Below are 14199 nucleotides of genomic sequence, written 5' to 3'. Positions count from 1 at the left end.
CCCTTCGACATCAGGAGTCACGAGTAACAATCGAGGGTGGCAACCTGGGACTCACTTCATTTCCAGTCCCACTTCCCCAGGAGATGCTGAGGTCAAACCAGCAACCGACTGCCGTCCCATTGGCTAGGTTAACTCAGAAGGCTGGAAGGGCAGCACGGCGGCGCAGTGGTTAGCACTGCGGCCTCACAGCGCCGAGGTCCCAGGTTCAATCCCGGCTCTGGATCACTGTCCGTGTGGAGTTTGCACATTCTCCCCGTGTCTGCATGGGTTTCGCCCCCACAACCCAAAAGATGTGCCGGATAGGTGGATTGGCCAGGCTAAATTGTCCACTAATCGGAAAAAATAATTGGGTACTCTAAATTTTAAAAAAAAGTAATGGGCGCAGAATGGCTGGGAGTTACTGGATCCCCACAGGCTGAGGCATTTGCTCCAGTTCCCGGATTAAACACATGTTAGTCATTAACCAGATTGTCAGATGTTTCATCTGCCACATGAGCGCTTTTTTGTTAGTTCATCATTTCCCTGAACATGATTTGTTTGGGTAAATGTAAAATTCCTTCAATAAAAACAGAAAATATGAGAAGATGTCAGAGAGCGAGGCAGGATCTGGGGAGGGAGAGAGAGACAGAGTTATACTTTCTAATTGATGACCTTACATCAGAATGGAGGGAAGATGTCCGTTTCTTGCCAAGGCCATACAGGCGCAGTAGATTCTATGATTCTCTGCGCAGTTCTCGTGTTTTACTCTGGGTGGCGTTTAGGAGCATGGGATGGGATTATGGTCAGGAAACCAGGGTGCGTGGATTTCTTTTGGCCATCTTTGAGTTCCCGACCACTTCCTTCCCTCCAGCGGAAACATTAATATGACAGCTTTTCCCGGGGGCCTTCCCCGCCTGATACAGAGCCCAGAACTCTGGGAGACGTTTTCCCAGGCAAGGGAAGGGGGTTTGTGTCTGTATGGGGGTTGGGGGTAGGGGGGCTGGGCATCCCACCTGAGGTTACCCATTCCCTTTCCATCTTGAATTTGTAGCTTTCCGTTCCTATCCCTGTTCTAACCCTGTTGAGAAGGCGGGCACTGTTTTGCAATGAAAGGCCCAGATGCCGAGGACAACTGTCAACTTTCTCCCATGGCCTTCCGGAACATGGTTCCACTTCCAATACCTAACTTTTATCTCCTTGGCCCTGAATCCCTGCCAAATTCCACGCCGACCCCATGGACGTGACATCATTGGATGACTGCGCACGTATGGACCAGTGCAAATATGGACATAAGCGACCATCTTGCGCAGCTATCCCATGTCAGTGCGAGACACAGCGAGGAAAGATAGACTTGCCAAAGGGAGTGGTAATGAGTATAATAAAGGAACAACGTATGGGCCCAGATGAGATGTGAATTGATGCCTTGGGAGCTGTCCGAATTGAAAGTGAGGAACTAAAGAACGATTCGAGAAAAAAAACGCATCTGAGTTTTCCCAACATTTTCTGTTTTATTTCAGATTTCCAGCTTTTTTTTGCTTTTCGATAGACGTTTTTCTTCAATCTTTTAACACCGTCGGTTACCTCAATATCGGTCACACTATTTGTCGATACTTTCACTATGTGCGTTGTTATGGGAGCAATGTTTTCAGAACCCCAAAATGTATCATGGAGTTCAACCAACCTCTCCCTTTAATGTATTGTTGCTTTTGAAGCACACGGCTTGTTTGCCAGGTGTGGTATTACAATTATGGACACGTGGGTTTTTAAACACAAAACAATGTTTATTCCATGAATTCAACTTAACCTTTTAAATAAACATTGGATCACTTAACACCCCGTACTTCAAAGATAACCCCAAAAATAATACAACACTAAATAATCCCTCAAAATGTTCCTTCAGACCACCAAAAGACTTCACCTTTAACAACAGACATGAGGTTACATTCAATATACTTATAGTCTTTGGATTTTCAGACATCAACAGACTAGTTCTGTGTTTTCTTCTTGCAACTTTTTGCAAAACATACCCAGCTTTCTCCTCAAACCGGAGTTCTCCTTTCAAACAGCTCACAGCAAACCAGCCAGGCACTTTTCAGCTGCTCTCTCTCAAACTGAAACTCAAAGCAGAAGTGAGCTCAGCTCAGCTGCCTCCCCTACCCTCTGACATCACTTCAGTAATATGATCAGCTTCATTTCTTAAAGGTACATTTCTTAAAGATCCAATTCTTAACGGCACTCTCGCATGACAGCGTATAATTTGGCCGTGTTGTGCCAGAGAACTTCCCATCGATCTCTGTGACATATTGACAACAAAGTGTTCACTGGTTTTAAGTCTGGAAGAATTGCCGGTGAAACCCCCGTCAACAGAGCTGAGTTAGCATTCAGACCGGCTTTGAGCCTGGGTCAAGGGTCGGGGGAGGGGGGGCACTGCCCGGAGAGTGGGGCGATGCATGTCCAGCAGGAGGAGGACGTAACTTGCCACTTGAGGAGAGAGAGATTAGCTTCTCACGTCAACTCACTTTTTTGGAAGGTGATTTTTATCAAGAACGTTTGGTATGCCGTGATATTTGAACTGGCTTTAAAGTTACTCTCAAACAATTTGATGCTAACCAGTCTCTTGTCAGTGAGATTTGACCTCTCACTGTTGAACCTGTGTGGCTGATCGGGCCTTGTGGCTGACAGTAAGCCTGTCCGTAGGTTCAAATTGGTCGTGAACCCGAATGGAATTTGAAGGGGGCCTTGCCACGGAGAGAATTCAAACATTTCCAGTTGCAAGCCAGAGATTCTTGACCATGAATGAACCGTGTTGCTGGCCTCTATCCAACATAGTGGCTGGTAGTCCTAACCCCAAGTAGATGGTTCAGCAACCCAGGCATGGAGAGGGCAGCCACCATATTGGATAGACCACCGCTGTTGGTAAAAGGCTTGGGCTGTTTGTAAGTTGCTGTAATTGTTCGTCCCTCCTTTCCTTCTCATCTCTGCGTGTTCTTCAGAGAGGAGCTGCGTTGACTTCGTGTCTCGATCCACCCTTTCAAAGATCAATGGTGTGATATACAGCGCTCCCTCACTAAGTTGCTGTAAAGGGAAATCATTGTGCAGAAGTTTATTTTGGTTTAAGAGATTCCCAATACGTTGGTTCGAGGTGGCAGCTGGTTCTATATTAACCAGCCTGTCGCCTCGCTCGCTGTCTAACCTGAGCCAGTTTGGGCGAGGGCATTTATTGAACTTTGTGGCATAAGTGCAGAAGGGGAAAAGTGGGAGAAATTAGAGATGGAATCTAATAGCCTAGACCTCTCCCCCCCCCGGAGCTGGTGAGGTGAAAGCTATAAACTCAGGGGTACTGTAGGTTTTGGGAACATTGCAGGGCAGTTGACAAAGGTCAGTGCACCTCCGGATCTTCTGCAGGCACATGATTCAAACCTTGATCTCTCTTTGCCTTTCACAACTTTGTGAGGGAACGCTGTTACGTTGTTATTAAGAGATTGTTAATATAGATTAACCCTTTGAAGGCCTGGGGGTGCAGTGAAATCTACTGTCTTTCACTGTTTCACATATTGTCATAATGTTGTATCACACCCGGCTGCTTTAACTTCAGAAATCACCGTTCTTCCTCCGCTATGAAGGCCACAAGAATGTGCGTTTTGCAAAGAACATATAGGATTCAAAGGGTTAATTGAAAGGGAGCACCCCACTGTCAGCACGCCTTCTGAATATTGAACCGTTACCACAGGTTTTGACGGAACTATTTTCTTCTCATTAATTGCTGCTTTGAACCTGGTGGTGGCACGGTGGCACAGTGGTTAGCACTGCTGCCTCACGGCGCCGAGGACTCGGGGTCGATCCCGGCCCCGTGTCACTAACCGTGTGGAGTTTGCACATTCTCCCCGTGTCTGCGTGGGGGTCTCACCCCCCAAAAAGATGTGCAGGGTAGGTGGGTTGGCCACGCTAAATTGCCCCTTAATTGGAAAAAAAGAATTGGGTCGTCTAAATTTATTTAAAAAAAGAAATTACTGCTTTGAACGTTATTTATGAACACGGTTGATGACCGATCATCGAGGGTTACTGAGTTTTAACAAGGGAGTTGGATTAATCTCAAACAGCTAGATCTGCATAAACAAAACCTTCCATACATTAAAATTCTTAGCCTCTTTGTGAACTTCCTGTTTGCAAAGCGTTACTTCTTGTAGGCAAATTATTGCCACGTTTTTTAGCAGGAACTTTTTCCATTGGTCATGTGGACATTGGAAGTTATCATGGAACTTCCCACATGAATCAATGCTGTAATTATACCCTCCGGTCAGTGATGGCGCCAGAGTGCCACAGTGTGGCTTAGTTCTCTGCTTCCCAAATTCCTAATTTTGCCTCTTAATTCTAATTGATATTAAAATAGGGACCATTCCAATTCTTAACCCGGAGACTAAATTTGCTCCTGATCCCAGTGCCTCACAGAGACCACCAGAACCGTTACGCAGTATTTGTTACACAGCAGGAAGTCAGGCCAGGTTTCTCTGTCAGTTTGTTCAGTTTCGTGCATGTGTTAAAGCTCGGTATCCAATTCCCTCCGCCATGTGTTATCACCATTCAACAGTTAAGAGGTCTCATTGCCGCGGCAACATAAGGCACTCTTTCTTCATTGGGCACAGGAGTGTGGATAAATCCCTTATATAAGTAGCACGGTAACATTGTGGATAGCACAATCGCTTCACAGCTCCAGCGTCCCAGGTTCGAATCCGGCTTGGGTCACTGTCTGTGTGGAGTCTGCACATCCTCCCCGTGTGTGCGTGGGTTTCCTCCGGGTGCTCCGGTTTCCTCCCACAGTCCAAAGATGTGCAGGTTAGGTGGATTGGCCATGATAAATTGCCCATAGTGTCCAAAATTGCCCTTAGTGTTGGGTGGGGTTACTGGGTTATGGGGATAGGGTGGATGTGTTAATCTTGGGTAGGGTGCTCTTTCCAGGAGCCGGTGCAGACTCGATGGGCCAAATGGCCTCCTTCTGCACTGTAAATTCTATGAAAAAAAAATTAAAAAAAATAAATCTTTCGAATTCTGCCCCAAGTGACAATGGCAAAATACCCTCCACAGCCTCACACACTCTGGGACCCTTACTGAGGAAAAAAAAATGCTTTGCCGTCCAGAAGCAAGCACTGAATGGGGAGGTTCCCTTTCCTTGACAAAGGCTGATCGTTACTATTGGAAGTGCTTTTCTGAGTCACTGTACCTCATAGGCTTTAAAAAATCATTCTGAAGAAACCCACATCCAAAAGTGTGTAAACACTGGTATGTTGATGGAAGATTTTATTTTATAATTTTAACGCCATTTGGAATTGTTTTACATGAAGGAGTTGATTCTGAACAACGCAGTGATGGACGGGAAGCTGAACCTGGGCGTCAAACCTTAAAGAGGGTTTGCAAAGGGTTGGGGGGGGGGTTTTGTTGAGGCCGTGGCATAATAATAATCTTTATTAGTGTCACAAGTAGGCTTACATTAACACTGCAATGAAGTTACTGTGAAAATCCTCTAGTCGCCACACTCCGGCGCCTGTTCGGGTACACTGAGGGAGAATTCAGAATGTCCAATTCATCTAACAGCACATCTTTCGGGACTCGTGGGAGGAAACCGGAGCACCCGGAGGAAACCCACGCAGACACGGGGAGAACGTGCAGACTCCGCACAGACCGTGACCCAAATCGGGAATCAAACCCGGGACCCTGGCGCTGTGAAGCAACAGTGTTAAACACTGCACTACCATGCCGCCCATTTTGTTGTGTTGTGCTCGGCACATAAACGAGCTGAGTTGGTAAATCCACTGCCCGGTGATGGCTGAGCCGCACTAGCCAGGAGCTTTGGCTGGTTCAACTCCATGCTCTTGGCCACAGTTGGTGCAATGGCCTCTGGGCCAAGGAGGTGGTGACAGGGGTGATGGGAGTTTTCATCCAGAGCCCCTTGCTGGAAAATGTGCATGTTTAGGTGCCCCATGAGGACTGGGCCAAGCATGGCTGTGACCCCCCAACTCCTCCGCCCCATTCCCACCCCGATGTCAGTGGTCCAGTGACACTCACTGTCCCATCTTCATCCGATATGGCACAATGGGCGAAAGCAGCCATAGAACTGTGCCAAGCGGGAATTGGCAACTTCCTGGCAAGATGCAAGAGAAAGACCCATGGATAAGCAGCACGGTAGCATTGTGGATAGCACAATGGCTTCACAGCTCCAGGGTCCCAGGTTCGATTTCCAGCTTGGGTCACTGTCTGTGCGGAGTTTGCACATCCTCCCCGTGTATGCGTGGGTTTCCTCCGGGTGCTCCGGTTTCCTCCCACAGTCCAAAGATGTGCAGGTTAGGTGGATTGGCCATGATAAATCGCCCTTAGTGTCCAAAATTGCCCTTAGTGTTGGGTGGGGTTACTGGGTTATGGGGATGGGGTGGCGGTGTTAACCTTGGGTAGGGTGCTCTTTCCAGGAGCCGGTGCAGACTCGATGGGCCGAATCCTTCTGCACTGTAAATTCTATGATGATAAATGGCAAGTTTTGGTAAAAATGACTTAACCGAAGAGGAACCACAGCTTCTGGGTGTACTACTGGCTTCCCTTAGTCTTTGTTCATCACAAGCTTCTGTGTTCCTACCTTCAATCCCCTACAATCGTTCCCCCAACTTGTTAAGGACTTCCCTCAGCAACCTGGTGCAATACGGAATAACCCGGGAAAAATCCCAAGCCCGACAAGATTTTCTTTTATTTCGAAACAATCAGGGCATTTCATAGGATGTGTAGTAAGAGCAAAGAGTCAACGTGGAAAATTTGCCTTTGACTAGATTGCTGGGATTTTGTGCAAATCCTGACCCTTTGACATAGGTCAAGTACAGCACCCAGGTATCATGTGCTATCCCATTTGCATGGCCAGATGTCCAACGGGTGAATTTGGCAATGGATGAAAAATGGTAAAAAGACAAAATTAATGGCTCTTAAATGCACATAGTATTTTGCACAAAATAAATGAGTTAACAGCACCAAATGAGGTTAATGGGTATGATCTTAACACCATTAGAGGGACATGGTTCCAAGGAGATCAAAACTGGGAACTAAATATTGAGAGTATGTGATGTTTCATAAGGGCAGGCAGGAAGGAAGAGGTGGTGGGGTAGCTTTGATAGTATGAGATGGAATAAGTGCGATAGCAAGAAATAGTCTTGGATTGGAAGATGCAGAATCCATATGGGTGGAGGTAAGAAGTAACAAGGGGAAGAAGACAGCAGTGGGAATCATCTCTAGATCTCCTGTAGCTATACTGTGGGACAGAGAATAAATCAGGAGATAATGAAGGCACGTAAAAAAGGCAGTACATTAATTATGGGTGACCTTAATCTTCATGTGGATTGGGCAAATCAAATTGGCAGAGGTAGCCATGAGGAAGAATTCATGTAATGGATTTGGGACAGTTTCTAAGAAAAATATCCAACCAGGGATCAGGCTATTTTAGATCTGGTCATGTGTAATGAGGTAGATTTAATAAACAGTCTTGGGGCATAAAATATCCCCTAGGAAACAGTAACCAGAATGTGTTAGAGTTTAGCGTTCGGTTTGAGAGTGAGAAACTTGGGTCAGAAACAACTGTGCTAAACTTAAATAACGGCAATTATGAAGGAATGAGGGCAGAGTTGGCTGGAATGGACTGGGAAAGGAGTTTAGCAGAAAAGACAATTGATCAGCAATGGCAGATGTTTACGAAAATAGTTCTTGACTCACAACAAAGAGCTATCCCGGTGAGGAAGAAGAATTCTAGGAAGGGGATACATCGACCATGGTTAACCAAGGAAGTTAAGAATAGTATTCAACTGAAAAAAAACATACAATGCGGTAAAGATTGTGGTAAGCCAGCGGATTGGGAAAGTTTTAAAACCAACAAAAGATGACCAAAAAATAACAACGAGAGAGAAGATTAACTATGAGGGTAAACTATGAGGAGTTAAATAAATACTTTGCATCAGTCTTCAGAGTGGAGGACACTAATAACATTCCAAAAATACTAAATAAAGGGCAAAAGTGGGTCAATAAATAACTGCGATAACTATCACTCGAGAAAAAGTACTAGGGAACTAATGGGGCTAAAGGTCGATAAGACCACTGGACACTGCATCCTAGGATATTAAAATAAGTGGCTACAGAAATAATGGATACACTGGTAATGATCCTTAAATTCTGTAACAGTCCCACAGGATTGGAAAACTGCCAATACAACATCCTTTTTCAAAATGAGGGAGTCAAAAACAGGTAGCTACAGGCCAGTTAGCTTGACATCTTCATTGGGAAAATATTAGAGTATTATAAAGGATGTAATAGTGGAGCATTTAGAAATAGATAATAAAATTGAGCAGAGTCAGCATGGCTTCATGAAGGGGAAATTGTGCCTGACAAATGTATTGGAACTCTTTGAGGTGGTAATGTGCAGGATAGATAAAGGGGAACTAGTAGATGTAATATACTTGGATTTCCAAACCGTGTTCGATAAGGTACTGCACAAAAGGCCATTTAATAATATAAGAACCCAGGGTGTTGAGGGTAATATATCAGCATGGATAGAGGATTGGCTAACTGATAGAAGACAGAATTGGGATAAGAGGGGCATTTTCAGGATGACACCTGTAACTAGTGGAGTGTCACAGGGATCAGTGCTGGGGCCACAATTATTTACAAAATATATCAATGACTTGGATAAGGGAAGTGAATGTACTGTTGACAAGTTTCTGGTGACACAAAAATAAGTGGAAGGCAAGAGGTGAGCACGACACAACTAAACTACAGAGGGATATAGAAAGGTTAAGTGAATCGGCAAACACTTGGCCAATTGGATTGGATTTGTTCATTGTCACGTGTACCGAGGTACAGAGAAAAGTATTTTTCTGCGAGCAGCTCAACAAATCATTAAGTACATGAAAAGGAAATAAAAGAAAATACATAATCGGGCAACACAAGGTACACAATGTAACTGCATAAACATTGGCATCGGGTGATGGAATATAATGGAGGAAACTGGGAAGTTATGCACCTTGGTAAGAAGAATAAAGGCGCTGAATATGATTTAAATGGAGATAGAGTGCAGAAAGTAGCAGTGCAAAGGGGTCTGGGGGGGGAGGGGTGCCTCTTCACAAAAAGCTAGCATGCAAGTTCAGCAGGTAATTGGGAAGATGTAATGATGGCCTTTATTGCAAAGGGAATGGGAATGTAAAAATAGGGAAATCCTACTGAAACTATACAGGGCCACAACTGAACACTGCGAACTATTTTGGTCCCCTTATCTAAGGACAAGTATTCTGGTAGTGGAGGCCGTCCAGCGAAGGTTCACGAGGTCGATCCCGGGTGTGCAGAGATTTTCTTATAAGGAGGGGTCACGTAGGTTGGGCCTGTACTCATTGGAGTTTAGAAGAATGAGAGGCGACCTTATTGAGGAATATGGGATTCTCAGGGGGCTGGACAGGGTCGACGCTGAGAGGAATCGAGGGTTATGGGAATAAGATGGGAAAGTGAAGTTCAGAATTATCACATCAGATCAGTCACGATCTCATTGAATGGTGGAGGCCAACTCGATGGGCCGAATGGCCGACTCCTGTTTTATGGGCACTAAGAGCAGGAAGCGAACCGACAGTCATTAACTATGTGCTAGTCTGGGTACTGGGAACATACCAACACGGGGCAGCCCGCTAGCATAATGGTTAGCACTGTTGCTTCACAGAGCCAGGAACCCGGGTTCGATTCCCCACTTGGGTCACTGTCTGTGTGGAGTCTGCACATTCTCCCCGTGTCTGCGGGGGTTTCCTCCGGTTTCCTCCCACATGTCCCGAAAGACGTGCTTGTTGGGAGAATTGGACATTCTGAATTCTCCCTCCGTGTACCCGAACAGGCGGCAGAATGTGGCGACTAAGGGATTTCCACAGTAACTTAATTGCAGTGTTAATGTAAGCCTACTTCTGACAATAAAATTATTAATTAAATGGAAACCTGGAGTAGAGACCTGACAGCCTGTTCAAATTGTACCTGCCCAAGCACTGTCTGTATCTATGGACACCTTCTGATGTACACTGAGTGTACACGAGGCTCTGAACCCTTCCTAATGTACACTGAGTGTACACGAGGCTCTGAATCCCCCTGATGTACACTGAGTGTACACGAGGCTCTGAATCCCCCTGACGTACGCTGAGTGTACACGAGGCTCTGAATCCCCCTGATGTACACTGAGTGTACACGAGGCTCTGAATCCCCCTGATGTACACTGAGTGTACACGAGGCTCTGAATCCCCCTGATGTACACTGAGTGTACACGAGGCTCTGAATCCCCCTGACGTACGCTGAGTGTACACGAGGCTCTGAATCCCCCTGACGTATGCTGAATGTACACGAGGCTCTGAATCCCCCTGATGTACGCTGAATGTACACGCAGCTCTGTAAGTACATGTCAGAGAAATGCTGCTTTCAGTGAGGGGAGAGATCCTGCCGGAGGATTTACAGCATTGAAAGAGCAGCGTTATTACTGCCGTGGAGGCTTCACTCTGATGCTCAGATTGCCAGGCCCTCTAGAAAGAGGCCAATTGTCTGATTGCAGCTGTTGGGAATGGTGTCAGATAGAGCATTGTGTCAATGTTTGGGGCAGCAGGGTAGCATGGTGGTTAGCATAAATGCTTCACAGCTCCAGGGTCCCAGGTTCGATTCCCGGCTGGGTCACTGTCTGTGTGGAGTCTGCACGTCCTCCCCGTGTCTGCGTGGGTTTCCTCCGGGTGCTCCGGTTTCCTCCCACAGTCCAAAGATGTGCGGGTTAGGTGGATTGGCCATGATAAATTGCCCGTAGTGTCCTAATAAAAGTAAGGTTAAGGGGGTGGTTGTTGGGTTACGGGTATAGGGTGGATATGTGGGTTCGAGTAGGGTGATCATGGCTCGGCACAACATTGAGGGCTGAAGGGCCTGTTCTGTGCTGTACTGTTCTATGTTAGTTCAGGGTTGTCTGCCTAGTGACAGTATGTTAAATGCTAAACAGTAACACTCAGAAAACAGTCAATCCCAGCCCCAGGTCACTGTCTGTATGGAGTTTGCACATTCTCCCCGTGTCTACGTGGGTCTCACCCCCACAACCCAAAAAGATGTGCTGGGTCGGTGGATTGGCCACGTTAAAAATTACCCCTTAATTGGAAACAAAAGATTTGGGTGCGCTAAATTTATTATAAAAAAACATTCATAAAACCAGCATTCACTTTGCCCTTCTCCCTCCCTCTACACCCTAGTTGAAGGATGTGTTCCACAATGCAGCCCTCCCTCAGTACTGCATAAGGAGCACAGAAAACAATGCAGCCCTCCCTCAGTACTGCATGATCACAGTCAACAATGCAGCCCTCCCCCAGTACTGCATGATCACAGCCAACAATGCAGCCCTCCCTCAGTACTGCATGATCACAGCCAACAATGCAGCCCTCCCTCAGTACTGCATAAGGAGCACAGAAAACAATGCAGCCCTCCCTCAGCACTGCATGATCACAGTCAACAATGCAGCCCTCCCCCAGTACTGCATGATCACAGCCAACAATGCAGCCCTCCCTCAGTACTGCATAACCACATCCAACAATGCAGCCCTCCCTCAGTACTGCATGATCACAGCCAACAATGCAGCCCTTCCTCAGTACTGCATGATCACAGCCAACAATGCAGCCCTCCCTCAGTACTGCATAACCACATCCAACAATGCAGCCCTCCCTCAGTACTGCATGATCACAGCCAACAATGCAGCCCTCCCTCAGTACTGCATAACCACATCCAACAATGCAGCCCTCCCTCAGTACTGCATGATCACAGCCAACAATGCATCCCTCCCTCAGTACTGCATGATCACAGTCAACAATGCAGCCCTCCCCCAGTACTGCATGATCACAGCCAACACCTGAATTCACCTGAAGAAGGAGCCGTGCTCCGAAAGCTCGTGTTTGAAACAAACCTGTTGGACTTTAACCTGGTGTTGTAAGACTTCTTACTGTGCTCACCCCAGTCCAACGCCGGCATCTCCACATCATGACAGCCAACAATGCAGCCCTCCCTCAGTACTGCATGATCGCAGCCAACAATGCAGCCCTCCCTCAGTACTGCATGATGGCAGCCAACAGTGCAGCCCTCCCTCAGTACTGCATGATCGCAGCCAACAGTGCAGCCCTTCCTCAGTACTGCATGATCGCAGCCAACAGTGCAGGTCTCCCTCAGGGCTGCATGATCGCAGCCAACAGTGCAGCCCTTCCTCAGTACTGCATGATCGCAGCCAACAATGCAGCTCCCCCTCAGTACTGCATAAGGAACACAACCAACAGTACAGCCCTTCCTCAGTACTGCATGGGGAGCACAGATGACAATGCAGCCCTCCCTCAGTACTGCATAAGCACATCCACCAATGCAGCTCTCCCTCGGTACTATATGATCGCAGCCAATAATGCAGCTCCCCCTCAATACTGCATGATCGCAGCCAATAATGCAGCTCCCCCTCAATACTGCATGAGGGGCACAGGCAACAGCAAACCCACTGGTCTGATGCAGTCCTATTGAGGCAAATCTCTCCAGATTGTGTCAATGTTTTTCCAAAGCAATCCCAGAAAAATTAATCCCTCTGACCTGTTCCTCACACTGTTTGAAATAACTATCTTTAGGGAATTCAATAAGTTATTACTGTGGATACATTCAATTCTCACTTTCTTGTCGACATCTCGGAGTCTCTGACAATCCTGTGATTCTTTTGGGTGCAAACTATAACACTGTATCATCAAAGGTATTTACTGACTACACCCAAAAGGGAGGATTTTTCAAAATGAACGTGGGCGGTGTCAGTGTTAACGAGGAGTGTTAAACACACAAAAATATTGGGCACAGGAATCTGTTAAACTAACTCACGCACAGCAAAATTCTGAGACGGTGATGTTTAGAATCACTGCATGTAAGGGGTTGGAGAGAATGATACCTTTGCAATTGAAAACATTTAAAAAAAAAGAGATTTATTATTTGGGTGTCAGACAGAAGGTGAATGGATGATTGAGCTGTATTCGAGCTCGTCCCCATGTCGGTTCTGAATAACCCTCTCCGAACCTTGTGTCCTCTGTATTTTCGGAATATCCTTGTCTCAATTCCCTGCCCTCTCTCTCTCGTCTCTTCTCGTTTCAGGTTACTCTTCTGTTGCTGGTTTCCCTGGATGCTGAGAGCTGAAATTCAGTCGTAAAAAAAAACCCCACCAACTTCCTCACCTTCCTCCTCGGACTGTACTCTTCCTCCTCGACTCTGTCCTTTATTTGTGCTGTGGAGACAGACTGCCAATCACGATCTTAGATACTAGTTCACCAGATGCAGTCATAGATTCTAGTGCCTTGTAACTTGACTAAAAATCCCTGCATTCCACAGTAGTTTAAGTAGATGAAATGACCTTTCCTTTGATACGGACTGAAGGATTATATATATATAGTATATAAATTGAATGTGAAGTTGGTTTGTGATTCCTATATTATTTGAAAGATAAAAGCTGAGGGAGCGTTTACTGTCTGTACCGTAAAACTGAGAGTATGGGTACCCTCCCTATTTTGCAGTGAAGTTGATGTCCCAGGTAACCCTCTTTACTGTATATTATTATGGGATGTGAACTGTATTTGGGATTTTATGGCATTGGTAACATTCAGTAAGGGAAACTGAATTATTGAGTGATTCGGTTGAGAATAAATCGATAAAGTGCTGATCATTAGTTGGAAGTAAAAAAACCAAAAATCAAGTTCAGGGAAGGTCTGCGTGTGCACAGCTGCCCGGAATGAGATCCAATTGATTTTTCCAACAACGTCTTCTTTATTTTCCCATTTCCCCAATCCCACTTTCAAAGGCATTGAGACTGCTTGCTGGTTTGACAGGTGAGGCTCGACATTGAGCGGGATGGGGGGGAGGGGGGGGGGTGTGGTGTGGCTATTTGGTTACCCGAGGCATCGCAGCTAACGCCCCCCCCCCCCCCCCCCCCCCCCCGTCCCCCCCCCCCGTCCCCCCCGGTACCCTTTCGGGAAAGAGTCCTGTGATATTGATCCGGGACAGGAACCCTGGCATCGTTGTCACCGCCCTCCCCTAGCCCCCCCCCCCCCCCACCACCACCACCCCCCCACCACCACCTCGTGTCCTTCCCCCCCCCTCCCACCACCACCACCCCCCCACCACCACCCCCCCCACCACCACCTCGTG

General features: G+C 46.7%; 1 protein-coding gene across 2 annotated transcripts in view; it reads left to right on the top strand.

Annotated features, from left to right (window-relative positions):
- clip3 (CAP-GLY domain containing linker protein 3) overlaps window positions 1–13925 on the top strand; it is a 71167-nt gene extending 57242 nt beyond the window's left edge. For both annotated transcript variants that reach the window (XM_038786092.1, XM_038786093.1), the window contains exon 14: window positions 13153–13925. In XM_038786092.1, coding sequence (XP_038642020.1) covers window positions 13153–13207 — 55 coding nt within the window. In that variant the 3' untranslated portion in view covers window positions 13208–13925. The remainder of the gene's footprint in view (window positions 1–13152) is intronic.
- Window positions 13926–14199: the final 274 nt, after the last annotated feature.

The sequence above is a fragment of the Scyliorhinus canicula genome, chromosome 27, assembly GCF_902713615.1.
Source record: "Scyliorhinus canicula chromosome 27, sScyCan1.1, whole genome shotgun sequence".
Classification (NCBI taxonomy): Eukaryota; Metazoa; Chordata; class Chondrichthyes; order Carcharhiniformes; family Scyliorhinidae; genus Scyliorhinus; species Scyliorhinus canicula.
The sequence above is the reverse complement of the archived record's forward strand: the minus strand, read 5'-3'. Positions and strand labels throughout refer to the sequence as shown.